General features: G+C 42.0%; 4 protein-coding genes and 1 non-coding gene across 11 annotated transcripts; 3 read left to right on the forward strand and 2 right to left on the reverse strand.

Annotated features, from left to right (window-relative positions):
• Positions 1-1,598: 1,598 nt before the first annotated feature.
• On the forward strand, positions 1,599-4,604 carry LOC6626701 (outer dynein arm-docking complex subunit 4). Of its 2 annotated transcripts, XM_002049864.4 has the most exons (3): positions 1,599-1,689; positions 2,114-2,274; positions 3,936-4,604. In XM_002049864.4, exons 2-3 carry the CDS (start codon positions 2,146-2,148, stop codon positions 4,602-4,604), a joined length of 798 nt encoding a protein of 265 aa, XP_002049900.2. In that variant the 5' UTR covers positions 1,599-1,689; positions 2,114-2,145. The 2 variants fall into 2 exon arrangements, with proteins under 2 accessions (XP_002049900.2, XP_032292740.1); XM_032436849.2 differs by lacking the exon at positions 1,599-1,689 and having other exon boundaries at positions 2,142-3,845.
• On the reverse strand, positions 4,604-11,287 carry Synj (synaptojanin). Of its 4 annotated transcripts, none has more exons than XM_070209696.1 (5): positions 11,182-11,287; positions 10,482-10,743; positions 8,443-9,747; positions 6,038-8,320; positions 4,604-4,619 (listed from the first exon to the last, which is right to left on the reverse strand). In XM_070209696.1, the coding sequence occupies exons 2-4, from the start codon at positions 10,644-10,646 to the stop codon at positions 6,053-6,055; spliced, it is 3,738 nt and encodes a 1,245-aa protein (XP_070065797.1). In that variant the 5' UTR covers positions 10,647-10,743; positions 11,182-11,287; the 3' UTR covers positions 4,604-4,619; positions 6,038-6,052. The 4 variants fall into 4 exon arrangements, with proteins under 4 accessions (XP_070065797.1, XP_015030350.1, XP_015030349.1 ...); XM_015174864.3 differs by lacking the exon at positions 4,604-4,619 and adding an exon at positions 5,180-5,626; XM_015174863.3 differs by lacking the exons at positions 4,604-4,619; positions 11,182-11,287 and adding exons at positions 5,180-5,626; positions 10,968-11,154.
• TRNAE-UUC (transfer RNA glutamic acid (anticodon UUC)) lies at positions 5,914-5,985 on the forward strand. Its single transcript has one exon. It is a non-coding gene; the product is annotated as a tRNA-Glu (tRNA).
• Positions 11,288-14,392: 3,105 nt separating the features above from the next.
• Positions 14,393-17,989, reverse strand: GlcT (ceramide glucosyltransferase). Its single transcript, XM_002049863.4, has 2 exons — positions 16,721-17,989; positions 14,393-15,622 (listed from the first exon to the last, which is right to left on the reverse strand). Exons 1-2 carry the CDS (start codon positions 17,531-17,533, stop codon positions 15,131-15,133), a joined length of 1,305 nt encoding a protein of 434 aa, XP_002049899.1. The 5' UTR covers positions 17,534-17,989; the 3' UTR covers positions 14,393-15,130.
• A 287-nt stretch (positions 17,990-18,276) lies between these two features.
• Positions 18,277-20,128, forward strand: LOC6626698 (damage-control phosphatase ARMT1). 3 transcript variants are annotated; one of them, XM_015173858.3, is made up of 5 exons: positions 18,277-18,376; positions 18,429-18,727; positions 18,776-18,892; positions 18,967-19,693; positions 19,753-20,128. In XM_015173858.3, the coding sequence occupies exons 2-5, from the start codon at positions 18,463-18,465 to the stop codon at positions 20,060-20,062; spliced, it is 1,419 nt and encodes a 472-aa protein (XP_015029344.1). In that variant the 5' UTR covers positions 18,277-18,376; positions 18,429-18,462; the 3' UTR covers positions 20,063-20,128. The 3 variants fall into 3 exon arrangements, with proteins under 3 accessions (XP_015029344.1, XP_015029343.1, XP_070066086.1); XM_015173857.3 differs by having other exon boundaries at positions 18,278-18,376; positions 18,429-18,732; positions 18,796-18,892; XM_070209985.1 differs by lacking the exon at positions 18,277-18,376 and having other exon boundaries at positions 18,393-18,727.
• Positions 20,129-20,376: the final 248 nt, after the last annotated feature.

Genomic DNA, 20,376 nt, shown 5'->3' on the forward strand with positions numbered 1-20,376 from the left:
TAAAAAAAAAAGCATTTTGCTCAAAAACTTATATTCCACACAATGGATTTTCAGAACGAAACATTCATTGAAAAAATTTTAAAACAAATCGTATAAATTAAGTTGAATGCTTGCTGATAAAAATAAAAAATTCCTTTGTGGAGGATATTATAATTTTGTCGTAAACTTGGAGATGTCGATGACATTAAGTTTATACATATATATATTTGGTCGGATTCCATGTTAAAGCAAATGGCAAAAAACAGGCACAAGCTAATTTTTAAGAATTAACTAAATGTAACTGGGCATTTGCAAGGTAAGAGCCTAATTTGAATAGATAGCCTTGTGCACAATTCTATGAGAGCAAATAGGAATAGACTCAACAGGTGCCTTTGCGTGCTTTCGGGACAATCTCATTGCATGCCGCCGAGTTCCACCCACAACAATCAAGCAATTGAAACGATTGTAATCGTGGTGTTCCCTTTAGAAACGCCTGAATTTGTCAACGGAATTGGAAATGTCGTAAATACAAGCATGAATTAAAGTCTAACCCACATAACGGGGCCCAGGCCAATATTTTCCCATTTCCCATTTTCCCATTAAAACTAAGTTCGTGGAGCTCTCAACTTGAACATATGCAAATATCATAATTCTTCCATCATGTCTGCAACGTCGTAAAAGGAATAAGAAGCAGCTGTCAGTTCGAAGTTGGGCACGGCCCCAGACAAGGTTCCATAGGCCACAGTTTGCTGGGTCTTCTGTTTTGGGGCCGCCTCCTCTTGGGGCGTGGCACATGTAAAGCAACACGGCAGCGATTGCTTCTGAAACAAAATTGTTTCGGCACGCCGCGAAGGTTGCTGCCACAAGCAAATGGGCGGGGAACACGCAAGGTCTGCAGCGCCTGGATGGATGGTTGGGTTCTCAGACATCAAACTTATTTATTTACTCTAAAAACAATACAAGAAAATTAATAGCAATTTGCATAGTTTCATAAATATGTTGCATATGCAATATGTGCCCTGCAAATGAATGCCATTCGGGACAATAAATGGGGTTTCCCCTTTAATGAATGCGACTCATTTTGCGGGCGCCGCTTATTGATTGCCCTCAGTCGGCTGCGGCCCTTATCAGACGGCACTTAATTGACTTTGTTGCGGCATTGTTGTTGCATCATCAGAAAGCCATTAAACAATTTTAGCCAAAGCAATTTCCTAGGCCACAAAACTGGCTCTTCACGCACCGAAATACGTCAACACGAACAATGTGCGTGTCTTTTGGGCTCCAATTAAAGTTTGTTAACGCATCATTGATTTATAATTATTTTAATTAGGCATGTATATATATGTTTATATATCTGCATTGCTATAACTATTAACTTTTCGAGCAGTAAAAATCATATTTTTGATATATTTGTCTGCTAGGGAATTAAGAAGGGCAGCAAATTGTTGAGATATTAAAACGAGTTTATTGAAGTTTATTGAGACTTGTCAGCACATGCAAGCCAAGTTACAAAAGCCACAACAACCGACAGAAACAACAACAACTTTTGCCATCCAAGCCAAAAAAGGAAGAAACACAACAAGAGCACGAGAAAAAGGCGGCTAGAAAAATATGAAAGAGGAGCAAACAGTTTAGTTGGAAATCGGCTATTGAGCTGAGCACACGGTCAAAGGATATTTACATATCCTTCTATCTGATATACGCAAACTGGTACTGAACTTCATATAACAAGCACACAATAAGCCAATAAAAAAAAAATAACAAGTAAAATTCAAAATTCGTGATGTGAATGAAACAAAGGAAAACAATAAAAAGTTCAACTCAAGAAAAAACTTGCAATTAATCAAAAATCTTTCGTACTCTTGAGATGAAGATTTAACTCGATTTGATCCGGTTTATGGTTCAAACCAACTTCCTGGCTTTTGCTTAGCCACGTGCATCTGGTTTTTCACACTCTTGAATCCAAGCTTTAGGTCAAAAATTGCATTGCCATGCTTTAAGGATCGGTTTGCCTCAACACATTTTGATTTTTTAATAAATATACGACATTCAGGCTGTATTTTTTTTTTTTTTTGGGATAATTGTCTTGGTTCATAGTTAACAATTAACATCCCTAAATTCACATATATTTCAGATAAAGACCTTCGTTTAAGCAACTTGCACAGAATGCCACGAAAAAAGCAAAAGGTGGACACAATCGAGGAAATCGAAACTACCATAAAACTGCTCTGTGATCAGTCCAATAATCACATGAAAGTTCGCGAATACTACAAGGCTTTAACTGGCTATAATCAGGTAAATATGGTTTTTGTGTGACAATTTGACAGCCTTTTCAGTATTTTGAACGTAACGGTTGCAAGTTGAAACGAACACTAGATGGCGCCAGAAGCTTTTAGGAAGCTTTCCCAGTACGCTGCGCGAATACTCTGAGTGCATTTAAAAGCTTTAACGGCCACCATTGTGCAATAAATACATTTATAATATAATATTTAATTAATATATATCTATAATATAATATATAGTTTAGTAATAAATATATTTATTTATTGCTGAATGAACGGCCACCTACGAGGAGTCCTTTAAGGGAAAACTATTCCAAGATTAATGCAGAAATAACCCATATTTCCTAAAATCAGAACTCAGCCGAATAATAACGATTATTATTCAATGTGCAAAGAGCTTTGCTTAGTCTAATCAAATCGTAATGATGACAATTGGTGGAATTTTAAATTGAATGAGCTCGGTTTTAGAAAATTCACCCCCAATATCAAAGACTGTACGGGATGAAGTCCATGTTCCTATTGTCAAAACTCTATATCACAAGAAATTGAATGTTTCTTCAACCGCAAAGTAGTTTGGCTGGTTGGCTTTAAACTCACTTTCAAGCACTTATGGCTGACGTTTTCTGAACCATGTTTCAGAACTCCAAAAAAACCCACTCTACTGGATCCAAATGGCGGTCAAGATCATATGGAAAATATTAGAAATTCTTACAAATTTTAAAGAAAAATCTTGACCCTTTTGCGATTCTACAATATGTCTAGTAAAAAATAAAGAAGATTCTTCTCTAACGGCAATTAACACTTTGAAGGTCAGTCAACCATTCAACTCGGCCTGGCCATTAATAATGGTATTGATTGATTGTTTGTTATCGATTGTTGGCCCAAATATAGTTGGCCTCAGTCTCCTGGCAACAGGGCAAATGGCAAATCAATTACCGTTTGTTTGGAACAAAGGTGTGAATTTTTCACACTTGCTCGCAGTCAATTTATCCAACTGCCTCCTAATTAGTTAGAACAATGTCCACAAGTGTGTTGAATACCATTTTGGCTGTTGATAAGGAGCAGGAGCTGTTGCAGAGCTTCATACGCACGGGAGCTAATGCGGACGAAGAATCATTGGATGAGTCCCATAAAAGGTCAAAGGGTCGGGGTCGGGGTCGTGCCGCTCACAAGCCACCCATTTGGGAACGGCGTGACTCGTATGGCACTGGCGGCAAATCCTCGACTGAACGCGGAACTCGCGGAGCTAGTAAACATCCGGACGATTTGGATGCAAGCGGATCGAAGCGTGGAAATCGCATCGAAGCAGAGCTGCGGGCGGCACGTAAACGCATTGAAGAGCAGATGATGAAGAAGAAGAAGCCCAAGGAGAACTTTGTGGACTTTTACACGGACAAGGATCGCGCGGCGGCTGTCAGCGCAGGCGCATTCGACATCAAACAAAGTCTGCAAATAAAGCAGAAGCAGGATCGTAACGAGGCACTGCTAATACCCGACGAGGCGGACATCAGCTCCATCATTGCGCTGGGACTCAAGGAGATCAAAAATGCGAATCCTGAAAATGCCATACATTTCTTTTGCAAGGTTTAAAAAAAAAAGGACTCACCTTCAAACTGCACATGCACCCATATGCTGCCTTACATAACGATAACGAGAGTTCCCTTGTACTTGCAGGCCCTGGAGCTGAACAGCACGGACATCAATGCCTTAATCTCGCGCAGTAAATGCTATCTGCTTCTGGGCGAGCCCTCGAGGGCGCTGCAGGATGCTGAGACGGCGCTTGGAGAGGATAAGAATAATATACGCGCCATATATCAAAAGGCCGAGTCTCTCTATTACCTGGGCCAGTTCGAGCAGAGTCTCATGTTCTTCCATCGCGGTCTGCGCGCACGCCCGGAACTCGACTTGTTTCGCCTAGGTGTGCAGAAGACTCAGGAAGCCATTGAGAATACTATAGGCACAAAAACGCGATCCGCTCAGCCTTTGGCAGCTGCTAAAAACAGCGTGTCGCGCAAGTCCGGTGATAACACGCCCAAGTCCCAGACGCTGAACAGCTCGCGGCCACAGGTGGGTCGCCAGAAGCCGACAAAGGCGGATCTGGAGCGTCGCAATGCACGCAAGCTGCTGGGCGAGCTGTGCGTGGACAAGGAGTACCTGGAGAAGCTTCTGCTGCATCCGGATCTGGTGCGTGCCGACACCAACACAGAGAACATATCTGCCTTGGCCAAGGAGGCCGTTTGTTTCCTCAACAAACGTCAGGAATTCTGGCGACAGCAACGTCCCTGCACGGCTTTGCCAAATCACAAAAATCTTCCGAATGATGCGATTCCCAAATGGTTCTAATCCAAGCCACATGCACTAGTAGAAGAATAAGTGTTAAGTTTTTGTTTTGCTTGACATCAATAAATAATAATAAACATTATTAAACATTAAATTGTAATTGTTTGCAGCCAACATTCTATTTTGTATTATATGCATCATATTTATTGATTTATTTATCGATTTTGGATGATTAAACATTTATACAACTTCATATTTCTGTAACATCAACATTATTTTAACATAATTTGCATTTTCTTTGATATTGTTTTCGTATATGTATGTGCATTAGCTTCGTCCGATTAAAGTCTAATGCAATAAATAGTTGTACAGTTCAACTCATTGTAGTTTCAACACTTTAGCTAGTATCTTTTTATGTGAAAGGTTTGTCCATAGTTTTAACTAGTTATATTATTATTTCTGTTTTTGTTGCCTTTTTTGAAGCAAACTCTGATAACAAATGATATAAGTTATAATATTGCGAGCTCTCATCGTTGAAGCTGTAACAACAACTCATAAAAGTTTCATTATTTGTTTTTTGTTCTTTGTTTATACTTTCAGCTAAACCTTTTTTATGTTGTTAATTTGACTAGTACGGCTACAATTGTTTAAACATGTACAGACATGTGTAAATTTAATTTAATACTTTATTATGTTTTTTTTTTTTGTTTTGTTCAGATTGCTCGCTATCAATAACATAAATACGTAAATACTTATTTATTTGGTGCATTAGTGAGTACGTCCGCCCAGTGTTGGTTAAGTAATAAAGCGTGTTAATATAACAGAAACAGAAAGATTCGATTTGAAAGCAACGAACCAAGCTTTGTTTGATTTACAATCACTTCTTTATGCCTATTGAATGCATATGATGCCAATTCGGTTATTATTATTGCCTGGGAACACTTTAACACGTATATAAATGATATCTACAATACAATTGGCAAAAATAATATATTTTTATAAGTTATGCGACTTCCATAGATAAATACAACAGCTCGGAATGTAATAGAGTGGACTGCAATCAATATTAAGTGCTAGACTGTATGCTGTAAGTAAAAAGAGAATATATATATATATATATTCAATCAAATCAGATAAACATATCTTATTGATAGGCAACTATATTCCACATCATTAACTTTTTTCCAACTTATTTAATATTGTTTCTCTTGTGCAGAACGAAAAAGCGAGTATCTAAAATCTTCCATACTAATGTGTGCCAATTTACATATGCATGCACACTTATAATTCACAATTGACCATTTGGCCAGTTGCTTATTAACTTAAAAAATTTCTTTCTGTAAACGTGCCCAAAACTTTTCCACACACAGCCTCCCATATGGTCTAGTGGCTAGGATATCTGGCTTTCACCCAGAAGGCCCGGGTTCGATTCCCGGTATGGGAAGTAATTTTTTGTATTTTAGTAAATTATAATACATTTTTGGATTTTCGCTTACCCCTTGGCATCCTACTTAGTTGTTTGTAGGCCGTGTAGGTAGCGGCGGCGCATTGCCGCTGCGATTTGGTATTGGCGGAGGTCCACGACGATTGGGCAGCGGTGGTGGCGGACCCAGTGGAGCAGCTCCCGTGGGCATTGGCTGCCGACGTGGGCTATCAACAGCACAAATAACTGGCGGCGGAGCTGCTGGCGGCGGATGACGTGGAGCCGGAACATCATCTTGTATCTCCTCATATATATTGCTGGCCGTTTCATAAACGGTATCTGGCGGTGAAGGTTGCTCCAAGGAAGGTTGCTTGGACTGTCGCGTTGGCGTTGACACGGGCGTTGCTTGTTTGCTCTGCATCTGGCGCGGTGGCGTAGGTGGACCAGAGGGTAGAGCAGCGCCTGTGGGCGACGCTTTGCCAGAGGATGAATTTGACGAGCTCACAGACGTAGCATGCAGCGGCGAACCCGGCTCCGTGGGTGACTGTGATTTGGATGATGGCGTAGTATCACCCACCATGGCGGGCGGTCGCGGTGGCGCAACCTGCACTGGCTGCAATGGCGTCTGCATGGGCTGTGGCGGCATCGGCGGCTTATTCGGCTTCGGCACAATGCTAATGACACCAGCGTGAGGCAGGTGACGTGGCGAGTTCTTTGGTGACATAGGCATAGGTGGACGTGCTGGCGCCGGACGTGTCGGTGGCTGCTTGGGCCGCTGTGGCACCTCTGGCGTCAATTGCATCAGCTGTGCCTGCTCCGCAGGATTTGAGCACAGCGGTATGGTGTTGGAGGTGCAGAGTTCGATTTCATTGTCCACCTGTTGCGGCCAGTCGGGCGTCTTTAGCTCGAAGACCAGTTCCAAGCCGCAAACCTCTGTGCTCCGCTTGGCGGCCGCATTGAGCGCCGATTCACCATTGCGGAAGGTTACCCACATGGTATCTTCAACATATCGCACCAACGTTACCTCGCCCATTTTGGAGAGCTCGGCTATGAGCGCGGCCATAACGTGCTCATCGTAAATAGTGGGCCCATCCTCATCTGCATCCGCAGACTGCTCGTGCACATGCACCACAATGGTAGAGTCGGGTGGTCCCAGATCCCGAATGACCTGATCGAAGACAACACGCCTGCGCTGCTGATCAATTTCCATTATCTCAGCATCGATGATGGCAATGACGGGCCGATGATCGCTCTGCTTTAGCTCTGAGCGTCCGTAATGGATAAGCTTGCCAGGGTTCCATGCAGCTGCGCCGACGCCACCGAAATCGGTTTCGGCCAGGGCTTTGCGCCGACGCCAGAGCACGCGATCTGTCCAGGCTGGCGCACGCTGTTTTTCCGAGGTGTCGTAGTCATCGCTGAACAAATCGTACTTATAGGTCGGATCGAAGGTGATTTCACCCTCAAGAAACTCGGAGAATACATTGCCAGCTTCCTGTTCCTTGCGCAGCTGATCGAACTCTAGTACCGTGGACAGCTCTCCATTTCGCACGCACTCCTTCAGCTCATCCTTGTCCATGTCAATGCGATAGTTGAAATCGCCGCACCAGAACACCCAGTCATGCGATTTTAGCGTGCGGCCCATGGGAAATGCCAATTTCCGTGTGATTTCCGCATAGTCGGCATTACGTTCCGCCACTTGCGACTGGCCTGCAGCAAAATGGGCGCACACAAAGCACATGGAGCTACCGTGCAGGACAAATCGAATAGCGCAGGCACCCTTATTGCCAGTTGCACCACCCAAACCAGTTTTTACACAGTCAATGGCCACGTCACGTATGTGGGGCGCATGCTCCGGCCGTATATAGATGTACAGGCAGACCCCCACCAGCTGCTGATAGGTAAGCAGGACGTAGTCGTTGTCCCGCGAAATGGTTTTCTGGAGTTCCTCGGCCCACAGTTTGGCATTGTCTGTGCTGGCTGCCATGATATTCGATGCATTCAGATCAACTATCTCCTCGAAGCCGATGGCATAGATGTCCACGGGATGGTCAACATGCTCCGATGGATTGTTGACATCCACCAGCGCCTTAGAACGAGCTAAAGCATGACAGTCCAGCAACCAATCAGCCAGCGAGTCCTTGAACACAATGCTGCGAAAATGTTTGCCGCCATTTACGTTATATGTGCCCACAGCAACGCGCGCCATCCGGGGACGAACATATTCCGTGTATCGCTTGCAAAGCTCCCGCAGCGTAGTCGTGGGTGCGTGCAACATATTGGAGGGCAGCAATATACGCGCACGATCTGCCAGCTCCGAGCTGAGTGTCGAGCCTACGAGAAGAACATCGATTGCTTCCTGCAAAGCAAAAGTGGAGACATAATTAAAGGTTTGCTTTAGATATAAAAGAGATCACTGTGAAAGCCCATGATTTTACGATAACCTTTCCGTAGTTCATACTTTTGAAAATTTCCACAAACCTGTTTAGAGTTATCCAAGAGATTGTTTTGAATAGTGCGTGCCGCAGAGCGCGCACCGTCCATCAGCTTTGAGCCGCCCTGTATGGCGCCGGTACCAGCATAGATTTTGCTGACCTCGTTGCCATTATTGATCCACATCTGACGAAAGATTTCCTCGAAACGCGAAATGTTCTGCTGCTTACCGCCCAGTTTGAGGGCCTCCAGCTGCAAATTGAGTGTATCCAGGCCCAGATACGTCTGCACACAATTTGTGCGATCCAAGCAATCAAGGCAGTTGGTGCGCACGACGCCAAATTGTTCGCGTAACACCTGCCCGTTGGTGGCATGGAATATGCCATAATTGGCGCCGCAGGCTACCATGCGCTCCTTGAGCTTGGCCAGCGCCGAGAAGTTTCCGCCGCGGCACTCCTGATGGTAGTCAAAGACTACGTGCGGCACATCCTTGTGCGCTGACATGCCATGATGGCGCTGGAACTCGTTGCTCAGCATTGCCTCGCCCTCTTTGCTGCCAATCATTGAGCTGCCAAGCAGGTTAACAATCGTCTGGTAGCCATAGCGTTGCCTCATCATGCTCATGTGGCGATCAAAGGCAGCCGCAGAGGTTTCGAATCCACGCGAGAGCTTTACCTTGTGTGAGCCCACCTGAACGCCCGGCTGCTCCCAGAAGAGCGGTACGGAGCCACGCGTCTGTACATGGCTGGTGACATCGCCGTCCACATAGATAACCTGCTCCGTCTCTACAAAGTTGGCCACGTAGCCCTCGTCGTTGGTACCTCTCACATTGAAACGCGTGCCCGCACGTTCGCAGCTCAGCCGGGATATGATAGCAGCGCGCGCCTGTTTGGCACCTATGTAAACGGTGCGCACCTCCACAGAGCCACACATGGTTTGCAGCAGCCAGGACTGGCAGTCAATGCCGAATCGCATCAGATGTATGTGCATCATGCGGTTCCAGAAGAAACGATTGTCCGTTTCCGCCGTCTGGTGACGTCGCTGGGCGCACAGCGTAATGTCAAACTTGCTACTGTGCGCAGCTCCACCTCCTGCACCACCGCCGGCGGCCGATGGATTCGAGTGTGCGAAATAAAAGGTGCCCGAGTTGAGCAACTTACGCACCTCGCTAATTTTGTCCTCGTTGAGCACTGCATTCTGCAGTGAAACAAATGTTGTCTGCGTTATGCGAAAAATTTCCACATCACCAATTTTGCCCATGGACACGCAGCCGGTGACAAGTACCAGGAAGAGTACTGTGCTCTCGCCAGCATTCAGCTGAAGTGCGCCCAAACAGCCGTACGCATCGCACACCTGTAGTAATGCAAATAAGGTGTTTTTAATGAAAACATATTGGCAATCTTATCAGGAAAAGTTATAATCTAGTTTCGAAAACATATCTACTTAATAGAACTATTCAAGGTTTATCAAAAGCTAAACAAACCAAATTCTTTCTTAAATGCACTACGAAAATAGCAAAGCCTTTAGGACTATATGGAGGCGGGCTTTACATACCCTACTTCAATCTGCATAAAAATAAATGGTTTGCATTTGGGCCGAACATAAAATTACACCAAAATGTTTTCAAGTCAGCTTTTGTTATAAATATCCGTTTGATATCTATCTCTTTTTACTGAAATGCATTCTAATTTCTCCGTATTTAAGAGATTGACTTTTTATATAAAGATCCTGCTCACTTTATGAATTCTGCTGTAAGCTTACAAATACTTTTTCTCAGAAACATGGAAAAAGTCTAATCAATCTCTTATTTTAACTAAATTTGAATTAGGAGTTCTTCTTTTTAAAAGAGTAAGTACTTATTGATTAATGTTCTGTATTAATTTATATAATTTTACAAACACAAGAAGAACATCTATACCAAAGGTGACGTCATCTCGAGTTTTGATTTGTAAGATGCACTAGACTAGATCGCATCGGTAACTGAAGCTGATCAGGAATATACATCTATCAGCATAAATGTGTACATATTATAGTGTCATGGGTGGAGAGAGGAGGACTATATTATAACGAGCGGAAACCATACACACCTTCGTGTACTGCTTGCGTATGACATTCTCCTGCTGCGTAAGAAGCGCACAAACATGAGATTCGAAGAGGATGCAGTCGGTCTTGTTGCGATGCTCCAGTAAAACGCTATGGGGTGAGGGCGCTATTGACTTTTCCAGCACGCGTATTACCTTGGACATCGCCATCGTTCCACTGCCGATCTGCGTTGCTTGCCTGTTGTGGATGAACTAAATTTGACTGGCTTTAAGCACTTGATCGCCGCTTCAGCAGCGGCCAGAGCATCTGCAAGTGTACAAAACCATTTGAAATTTGCATTGTAAGCTCTTTGTGTACATTAATAAAGACAAATATGCATATAATAATTATCCAAAGCTGATGAGGCGTGCTAAAAATCAACAGGCAAGCATTAAATATAAAATAAACAATTACAAACAGGCATTGGCCAAGAATTTTTCAATACGCCCCCGACACAATCGCCGCCAGCTGGTGCACGCATACATACATACATATTCACATCTATTTACATGTGCACACACACATGTTCATAAGTGCCGTTGGCTGATAAAATTGTATAGATTTTTCACATGCCAAAACTGTGCGAAGCTTTTAAACATTTGTTATTTCCCGGTGCTTTACAACACACCACGATACTAGAATGTCATTTTATATAGTTGCATTTATTTTCAAAAACTTTTATTGGGCTCTTTTAATAAGTAATACCTCTTTTTCGACAAATTAATTGCAATTTTTAGTAGTTGTATTGAATCGTTCGGAATAAGTTCAATCAAACGACTCCCTGAACTAGCAAGCTGATCAAATGAACCGACTCCCTGGATTCGTTCATCTAGTTCTGATTCGCGCCAACAGTTTTCTGTTATTGCCGCTGTTTACTTTTAAAAACCTCTGGCCTAAAGCTGACTGACTTTGGAGAAATTTAAATAAAATGATTACATAAATATAATAAATGGTTTTTGTGTCTGCACGGGCAACTAATTGAATATGAGTTCAAATGGAGCATGGCCTATATTTAAGCATACAGTTCTCATATCTTGGAAAGAATTTTAAAGATTTGATTTTAAAAAAAATCAATTTTACTATTCTTGTAATTCAAATACAAGATTTCTTCCATCGTGAATGCTTAATGGCAATCGAATGTTATCGTCTCATTCGTTGGAAAAAGCCCGCAGGCAATGTCAAATTTGAATTCAATAACTATTTTTTTTTATTACCTTTGATTGTTGAATGCACTTGAGATAGCAAGGCTATTTACAAATCGCTGGAATCTGCAAGATATGGTTCGAAGCGTCTAAAAAGCAGCGTGGACTTTGTTCAGTTTGTAATCGTCATGCGAAGATATTTACTTTGATAAAATATTTTAAGTTTGTATATGCTATCTTAATTCGTAATGATATCTAAGTCCCCTCGATTTTGTTTACTAAATCGCAAAACCCATTCATTATCGTAGATAAGAGAAATGCGCAAACTTCTAGAACATAATATACCGGATAAGAGCGGCAGTTTGTTTGCCGAATGGGCCGACAAATTTTACAGAATTCGCATCAGACATGGCGTTCCAAAAGGTACATTAAAGTAAATCAATGATAGATAATTTCAGTACATGTGTTAATTATTAATTAGGTTCTTTGATCGACACACTCATTTTATGAGCGCGTCGAGGAATTATAAGGTTCTAACAGCGCCAATTACTGGCCAATAAATCATGGAACATCCATGCTGAATCCGGGCGCAAACATAATCAAACGATCCACACAAAATGTGAAGACACATGACTCACCGTTATAATGATTGCGCCTTATCAGACTAAGCCCATTTATTAAAAAAAAAAAAAACAATGCACCGTTCGCACTCGTGAATGAAAATAACGGCGCCACGAAGTATGAGGACACAGTAGTGTACATGCATGTATACATGTATACATGCATGCATGTAAGCATGTATGCACGCATGGCGTGCATGTATGGATGAGCATTAAGGGCGAATAAATATAAATAATAGAATTGTATTTAATACTTGCAGGCGTATGTTGGTCAAGTTTCAATCTTGTTTATTTATTTACTATTTACAATTATACTTATTTTACGCATGTGTCTAATGTATTACTTTTTGATTGACTTTTCCCTTTATTCAGTAAACCAAACAACAGCTCGAAAAGTAAAAACAAGTATATCTCTGAACACATACAAAGTCTCAGCCGAATTACTTTTGAAATCAAATAATAAAACTGTTGCCATTTAAACAGCAATTATTTTTAAACACACACATATATATGACGCAAGAATTACTTAATAACTCGGGCATTAAGCAGGTCAAAAGGTCAGTAAATATTTTGATTCACATTTATTTTAGTTTGTGGTTTTGGAAAAACCTCGTCTTATCATTATCCTATTATAAATAATTGCGCTTGATTATTGATACATAATATGCATTTATCTGCGTATGAATAGATCCTTGTTAGTATATCTTATTTAGAATTCTATTATTTGTATTTAAGTGTCTGCCCCGGCCAGCAGCTCTTTTATCAGACTAGAACAATTCAAACGTACTTTGATAAGATATTCAATTTTATAGATAGCAATATATTAATTTATGTACATACATATGTATGATCACAAGTGGAAATAAAACTTCCCAGGTTCCTGAAAAATAATTTACAATGGTGAGAATAGTTTTCTATACATGCAAGTATACATCATGTATGCCATGTGGCAAGGGCATTTAACTAGTAAATAAATTTCTCAATTCACTCAAAAAAAAAAAAAAAAAAAACAGAACATAAGACTAACTTGCTTAGGAAATGACTGATCCATACTTAGTATGAATACCCTATGAATGTGCATTCATATGCACATGCACATTCATAGGATATTCATACTAAGTATGGACCAGTCATGTATCCATGTGCAATACAAATATATATACTAACATATTTGCTCCCTCCTATACCCTCATAGATGTTATCGTTACTTTGCTAGAAGGAGACCTCTTCGATCCCCATTAGGTATATCTCGGATCGGACACTATATCGTAAAGCTGCCGAAAATTGAATTCTTTTTTGAACAACTTTTTTGTTTCTCAAGATATGTCGTCTAATCGCCATTGATTGGGTCTACTAATATTCGATCGGACAAATACAAAAACGTTTTTATTATGGAAAAAAGTTCGTTCTTCCAAGATATCTGCAAAACCGTTAACTATAATGCTACACGGGTATTTAATATTCGGCATTGCCAAAGTTGGGCGGCCTTTCTTGTTTTAATCTCTCTGACTTAATTTATTTGTAAACCTAAGGCGCCTGAACTGAATCAGTAGCCCGCCTCTCCTTCACGTTTCCATTCTCTGTGCTTTGCAACTGATATGGCTCTCTAATCTGTATGTGCTCGCAATTTATAAATATGTTCTTGTGTTGTTGTTGCCGAGCGCGTGTCTGTTTGTTTTTAGTGTATACACGCACTCGTATACGCTTATTAATATTATTATGTTCAATACTTGGCGGGCCCTGAGACAGAGATAAGATTCATTCGCATTTATTACGAGAACAGCTTCTATTCTCGATCCCAGACCCCGCATGATGTGATGCTAAAGTTGACTCAGCGTTCGCTGAGAAATTTCCACATTTTTCCCTTAAGTGTTTTCACGTACGTTTAGTTAAATTCTAGCTTAATCTGGATAATACTTGGTTTCTTGGCGGCGAGGGCAAGGGTCTACAGACGGCAGAGTGCGCTCATAGCAAAAGTATGTTCAGCATAATTAAAAGAATTTACACGACTTTTAAACCCACATCAAATGTGCGGCAAGGCAACGCCCCCTTCCAATGACTGTCAACTGTGTGATAACAAGTGCGCATTGTGACTCATCTGAAGTGTGAGAACTATAACCTGGCGATCATAGATAGGCAAAAAGCAAAATCCCATTTAACTGACTCATTAACAATAGATTCACTTTTATCACTCAAAAAAAAAAGAAACATAGTGAACGAAATGTAATTACATGAATGACAAATGATCAAAAGTAAAAATAAACTCTATTATAATTAAAATTATATTTATTCGATGGCGGTTTAGCGAAGCATATTTACAGAGCACGAGGCAGGGTGAAAAAGATATATATGGTAAATCAAAAAAGAAGAAGAAAAAAGACAGCATACTGTTTCGCTTAGAAATAATAAATACCTAATTATAATTACGATAAACGATAATCCAAAATAACAATAACAAAATCTAACTAACCTATGCATACATACTCGCTCAGCTCAATCTCAGGCTAACTAAATACAAATATACAAACTGTCTCAACTTAGAAAATATCGTACGGATCTCTACAGATATTTAAAGCAAAACTGTCAACTTAATTTAAAGTTGCTACCGTTAAAGCTTGATGTTGCCAAAGAGCAGAGTACTCAGGCGCAGACTTAATGCCGCGTCCTGGATCCTGCGTAAGCCTAAGGCCGATTTTAGACAAGCAAAGCAGAGTTTAGTCTGTGCGCCCGATCACTTATCTTTAGACTTAATTTGTTTAAGTTTTTATAGTGACTAAGGGTTTAGCTAGTAATAATACTACTACCATCAACTGTAGCTCAAAACGCAGTCCGCTGAGTCGCTCACAAAAGTACAAATTATGCATATAACAAACAAATTCTAACTAGCTGCTGCTACGAGATCAGCAGTCGCTGCTTAGCTGCGGCTAGCCCCGCCCCCATTGTCGTATTTGTTGTCGGTAACAACGTGGGCGCCGGCTGCAGCGGCGCTGTGAGAGAATCGGACGCGGGTGGGTTGAGCGGTAATTCGTAGGCCATGCCGCCCCAGTGCAGCTTAAAGGTGCGCGTGCGCCAGCGTATGGCGGGATTCCAGAGCGCGTGCAGGAACAGATAGGGGCCGGAGAGCTCCCTGAACAGCCAGCCGATGACAAACTCGAATTTGTGGAACGGCATCGAGCCATGCTGCACAATGGACAGCAGCAGCCAGTCGGACAGAAACCAGCACAAGACATGCACCAAATAAAACACCAGCGGATCCCAGGCGAACAGCAGCGATGCCGACCAGGCGGCCAGTGCGCCCAGCAGCATGCATTCCGACAGCGGCTCCAGCAGGATCGTGGTCGGCACCATGGCGACACGCAGCTTGGCCCATCGTATGAGTCGCGCCTAGAAGTAAAATAACAAATTATAGCAACCAATCTATGTCAAGGCAATCAACAAATTAATTAAATTATATTTAACTGATCCGACTAGCATATGCAACTAACGTTTCGTCACTTATTTCCATTTGTTTCCGACAGCTGCCGCTGGCGGCTGGTGGGTTAATCAGTTCTTGATAGGTTCGTGTGCCAGTTGCTCAGGCAAAAGTCGTACAAAATTTGGATGTTATGACCTATGGGAAGTTAAAGTGAGTGCTGCCGCACTGCAAAGTCGTGTACTCGATCAATAATTAGTAGCAAGTGATCGATTTGTAGTTGAACTTGACACTTGGTTGATCCGTTTAATCCGTACTATACTAAATTGATTGTCTTCTTTTGCGTTATTTTTGTTCAGTCCAAGCCTTTGTATAATCTTCACAAATCAGTTGATCACTTGAAATCTGACTCTGTATCGGGCAGAGTTGGGTATTGTTTGTATATACATTAGTTAAAAGTCCCTCATTACACTGAGCTATATCAGGCATAATATTATGTTACAATAAACTGTAGAGTTGACTATTTTAAGGGTAGAATGTCATCTAGACAAATAATTGTCTTTTGCTGGATGCCTGCGATTTTTCTTAGATAATTTCCAAGTGTTCCCGTTTCAGTGTGAATTTGTAGGGGGGCCTTAGTAACCAGGCCCTACGTTGTAGCCGTAATATAACCATAAAACTAATATTTTGATTATTATTTTGTACGAGTCGAGCTAGTCTTGATTATTGAGAGATTACTGTTTGTTCCATTCAAGAGAAAGTGCTCGTTTTCCGACCTCCTAATCGAAAATACCTATCGCTAATTGGTTCGGAAATCATTTTGGCATTATTATCGCCCCTTGGAGCACGTTCATAACTTCAATTAGTGGAAAGTTCTGTCCTGCGCTTTGAGCGGCTTTGATTGTCAAGTGTTTTGTTTTTGTAAATCGACGAAACTTGCTTCAAAGAGCACATGGAAAACATGGGTGGTAGTTAACTCTTGTTACAATACTAAACAAGGATTATTAACGGGGAGGGTATCCTATATATATGCCAAACAAATTCGGATTAAAATTACAAGAAAACCCTACCTGAAAGCTTCCAATGTCGCATATGCCGCTGTTTTGCAGGGCGGGCTGGTTGGATATGCGCATCTTCCAACCTAGTTCCGTGACGCGCTTGGCAATGAAAAAATCCTCGGCCAGATAGCAGCCGAAGGCGCGTAGCCCACCCAGCTGATCGATGACTGCCTTCCGCAGCAGACACGACATGCCCGTGTGACAATTGATGCCAAGCACGTCGGCTGACAGGTAAATCCTCGACTGCACCGTGCCGAAGAAGATCTTCTCGAAGGTGGCCGCGAAGCCGTCACGGTCGCTGGTGAAGGGCATTTGATGCACTAGGGCGTGTCGCTCGGACATATTTTGGACCATGTCCAGTAGCGTGTCGTTCTTCATTTTTATGCCACTGTCCGAGATCATGACGAAGTCATATTTTGCCGCCATATAGCCGGGATGGATGTTGTTAATTTTAGGATTGACGCCCACATCGGAGCCGCCCACAAAGAGCTGGGCGTCTATCTGCGGGTACTTGTCCAGCAGCTGCTCCACCAGCTTAATGGCTGGGTCATGCTTTTCCTCCACGCAAAATAGCAGCTCGTATAGCGGATAGTCCATGGTAAAGAACGTTTCCAAGTTGTGCTGCAAATTCGGATCCACGCCCATCAGTGGCTTCAGTATCGAAACGCCCGGCAGCGGTGAGGATTCCGTGGGCAACTTGCACGATTTCTTGTGCAGCTTGTACTTGCCATAACAGATCGCGATCAGATGCACACACCATGTGCCAAACCAGAAAATCATAAAAAATGCTCCGAAGCCATACAGTGCCAATGGTAAATGTGACATTGTGTGTGTGTGTGCGTATGCGGTTGTGTGTTGGGTGTTGTAGGTGGTGCTGTCTGGCCCTGTGTGCGTAAGCGTAAGTGTTGTGTGTGTGTGTGTGTGAGTGTGTAGTGGATGGCACTGCGGTTTAGTTGGTATACATCTGTGCGTGTGCTGCTGGTTTCGTCAACGCCTTTCGTCTTTGTAGCAGGCACAGAAGCAGCAATGCTATAATAAGAGCCTCAGCCGGACTTTATCTCGTATCCCGTATCTGCCTTTGTCGTTCGCCGTGGCTGAGTCAGCATGCCCCGCTCACAGAGTCAACAATTGGTCGCGTTTGTTGACTATTTAACTTTGTCACTGTGTCGTCATAGGAGTTTCTCGGATTATTTTTTGCTAATTGTTCACTAATTTGCGCGTGATAAACATCTCGAAGACTTCGCGTCGCGTTCCATGTCCAAATAAAAACTGCAACGAAGAATAGGGAACGCGGAAGTGAAAATACGCAAGAAATGCACTAATTTAGTATATTTCAAAAATACTGAAAATGGACAAATGACACTAATTTTGCCTTAGTGCATGTAATTAAAATATAATGGTACACAACTTTAATATTATAATTAGTTTTTTTCGGGAACACTATAACAATTTATTAGAATTCAACAAGATATGTGACAATATACAATTCAATTTTTATTCTCATTTTTTTCAGAATATAACACATAAATTGGTGCATTTTGCTTTGTCAGCATACCTGGCATAACATGTCGTTACTCTGGTCACACTCGATAGCGCAAAGAGGCATGCATATAAATAAAACTATATTTATAATGCTTAATTCACATATAAATTTCATCAACAAAATATGTAAGTAGGCTATTAGTGTGTTCGGGTCGATTTGTTAACGTAAATATGCAAGGTTAAGCACACAAAAATTCTAAATAAGGACGAAGATGGAGCCCGAAGGAGGAGAGTGCGCCATAAAAGATGGAGCGGCGGATAGCAAAGTTGATGATCAAAGTTTTGTCAAAGTATTTAAGTCGGAGTTCGATGCCAAGTACAACATTGTCGACATCCAGACTCCACTAAATGCTTTCATGTCCGGTCAATTCAAGCGTAGTTACGCCTACTTCAATCTGCGAAATCTTCTGCCCGTCGTGCTCACAAAAGTTATAGACTCGCTCACAAAGGATAAGGGGGAGCTAGTCGCACAATTTGGTGAGGTTTGTAATAAGTTAAGGATGTTCCCCTAACCGTAATCTATAGCGCCCACACAATTTGTGCAGAACGCGCGGGAGGAGCTGAAGATTATCATTGGGCTGATATCGCGGCTTAAATATGAGCTGCAAACGGACAAGCCCTTCCAAAAGTTTACTGGCGATGGTAAGTAAGAGTTGGCAATAAAATAAATAAATGTCTAGATAAATAATCTAAAATGGTTTGTTAAATGCTTTCAGAGATAGATCGCGAATCATGGAATAGCTTTATATCACATCTGCCAAATGATGGGCGCACGTTCTATCAGGCATGCTGGATGCACACCCAATGCTATATGTATCGCAAGCTTTACTCCTTCGTGGAAAACAGCATCTTCATAAAACAGTTTGATTACTTTGGCAAAATTAAGGAGCACGCCCTAATTAGCTGCCAGGAGGATATACTCTCTTTGGTTAAATACACACGACGCACGGAGAACAGCGTCGAAATGTTCAATGAGATGTTGAAAATTGACCTATGGAGCAACCGCAACGATCTATCCGAGAACGAGCATGCTCGACTGTTTAATATGAGAGTACTGGAGGATGTGAGTGTGACGGATGGCCATATTCTCGCCAACAATGCTTCCGAAATATGGGACTGCTTGTCAAACAAGAAGACAAACAAACAGCATGTCGATTTTGTGCTGGACAATGCTGGTTATGAGCTGTTTACAGACTTCATTCTTGCCGAGTATATAATCGAAAAGGGACTCGCTTCCAAGGTGCGGTTTCATGTCAAGGCGTGTCCTTGGTTTGTTACCAACGTCACACAGCGTGATTTCCATATGACGCTGCAATATCTGAGCAAACACTCTGACTATATAATTAGTCTGATTGGCAACAAGTTTTTACAATTCATGGATGAGGGTAAATTCGAATTGGCGCCCGTGTCTTATTTCTGGACCGGGCCACATGCTTTTCACTAGTGAGTCCACACAGCGTTCGCGAATTCGTACAACAATTTACAACATTTACCATTTGCAGCATGAAAACCCTGGAACCCGAATTATACAGAACGCTGCAGCAGTCTAAGCTGATTATATTTAAAGGCGATTTGAACTATCGTAAGCTTTTAAGCGACGTCTGCTGGGAGCCTACACAGGATATGAGAACGTGCTTGGGCGGATTCATACCTAGCAGCTTCTGCACTGTGCGCACAATCAAGGCAGAGGTGATATGCGGTCTTTCTGAAGGCGTCATTGAAAATCTGAAATTGAGAGACCCCAACTGGATGCTCACTGGAAACTATGGCACAATTCAGTTTGTGGATGGCTCGCGGGAGTTCGGCTATTAATATATTAAGCTCTGTATTTTATTAGTTTCGAAGTCAATCCAAATATAATAACATCAGTCTAACAGATTTACGGTAGTCATTGTTAATCTTTTTGGATTCCATTAAAGTTGATATTAAACATAAACATACACAAAAAGTGCATTCTTTTGTTTCACCAGAAGCTTCGACGGATGCATGGCCTAAATACGATAGAAGAATGTATGCATATGCGCATCTGAAAAGTTGCATGTATTTCTATATATACTGTGCGAGAGTAAATACTATTCGTTGTCCAGCTCTTATAATAGTGCAGTAAAACGAACGATAGAATTATC

The sequence above is a fragment of the Drosophila virilis genome, chromosome 5 (assembly GCF_030788295.1).
Source record: "Drosophila virilis strain 15010-1051.87 chromosome 5, Dvir_AGI_RSII-ME, whole genome shotgun sequence".
NCBI classification, from domain to species: domain Eukaryota; kingdom Metazoa; phylum Arthropoda; class Insecta; order Diptera; family Drosophilidae; genus Drosophila; species Drosophila virilis.

Bases quoted from the DNA above. Each gene is read 5' to 3' on its own strand.
- LOC6626701 (XM_032436849.2), top strand. From the start codon at position 3,279: ATGTCCACAAGTGTGTTGAATACCATTTTGGCTGTTGATAAGGAGCAG. The intron at 3,846-3,935 runs GTTTAAAAAAAA...TTGTACTTGCAG, and splicing joins CCATACATTTCTTTTGCAAG to GCCCTGGAGCTGAACAGCAC.
- Synj (XM_070209696.1), bottom strand. From the start codon at position 10,646: ATGGCGATGTCCAAGGTAATACGCGTGCTGGAAAAGTCAATAGCGCCC. The intron at 9,748-10,481 runs GTGTGTATGGTT...GCATTACTACAG, and splicing joins TACGCAAGCAGTACACGAAG to GTGTGCGATGCGTACGGCTG. The intron at 8,321-8,442 runs GTTTGTGGAAAT...TTTGCTTTGCAG, and splicing joins TCTTGGATAACTCTAAACAG to GAAGCAATCGATGTTCTTCT.
- GlcT (XM_002049863.4), bottom strand. From the start codon at position 17,533: ATGTCACATTTACCATTGGCACTGTATGGCTTCGGAGCATTTTTTATG. The intron at 15,623-16,720 runs GTAGGGTTTTCT...TTTTACTTCTAG, and splicing joins GCGACATTGGAAGCTTTCAG to GCGCGACTCATACGATGGGC.
- LOC6626698 (XM_015173858.3), top strand. From the start codon at position 18,463: ATGGAGCCCGAAGGAGGAGAGTGCGCCATAAAAGATGGAGCGGCGGAT. The intron at 18,728-18,775 runs GTGAGGTTTGTA...CGTAATCTATAG, and splicing joins GGAGCTAGTCGCACAATTTG to CGCCCACACAATTTGTGCAG. The intron at 19,694-19,752 runs GTGAGTCCACAC...TACCATTTGCAG, and splicing joins GGGCCACATGCTTTTCACTA to CATGAAAACCCTGGAACCCG.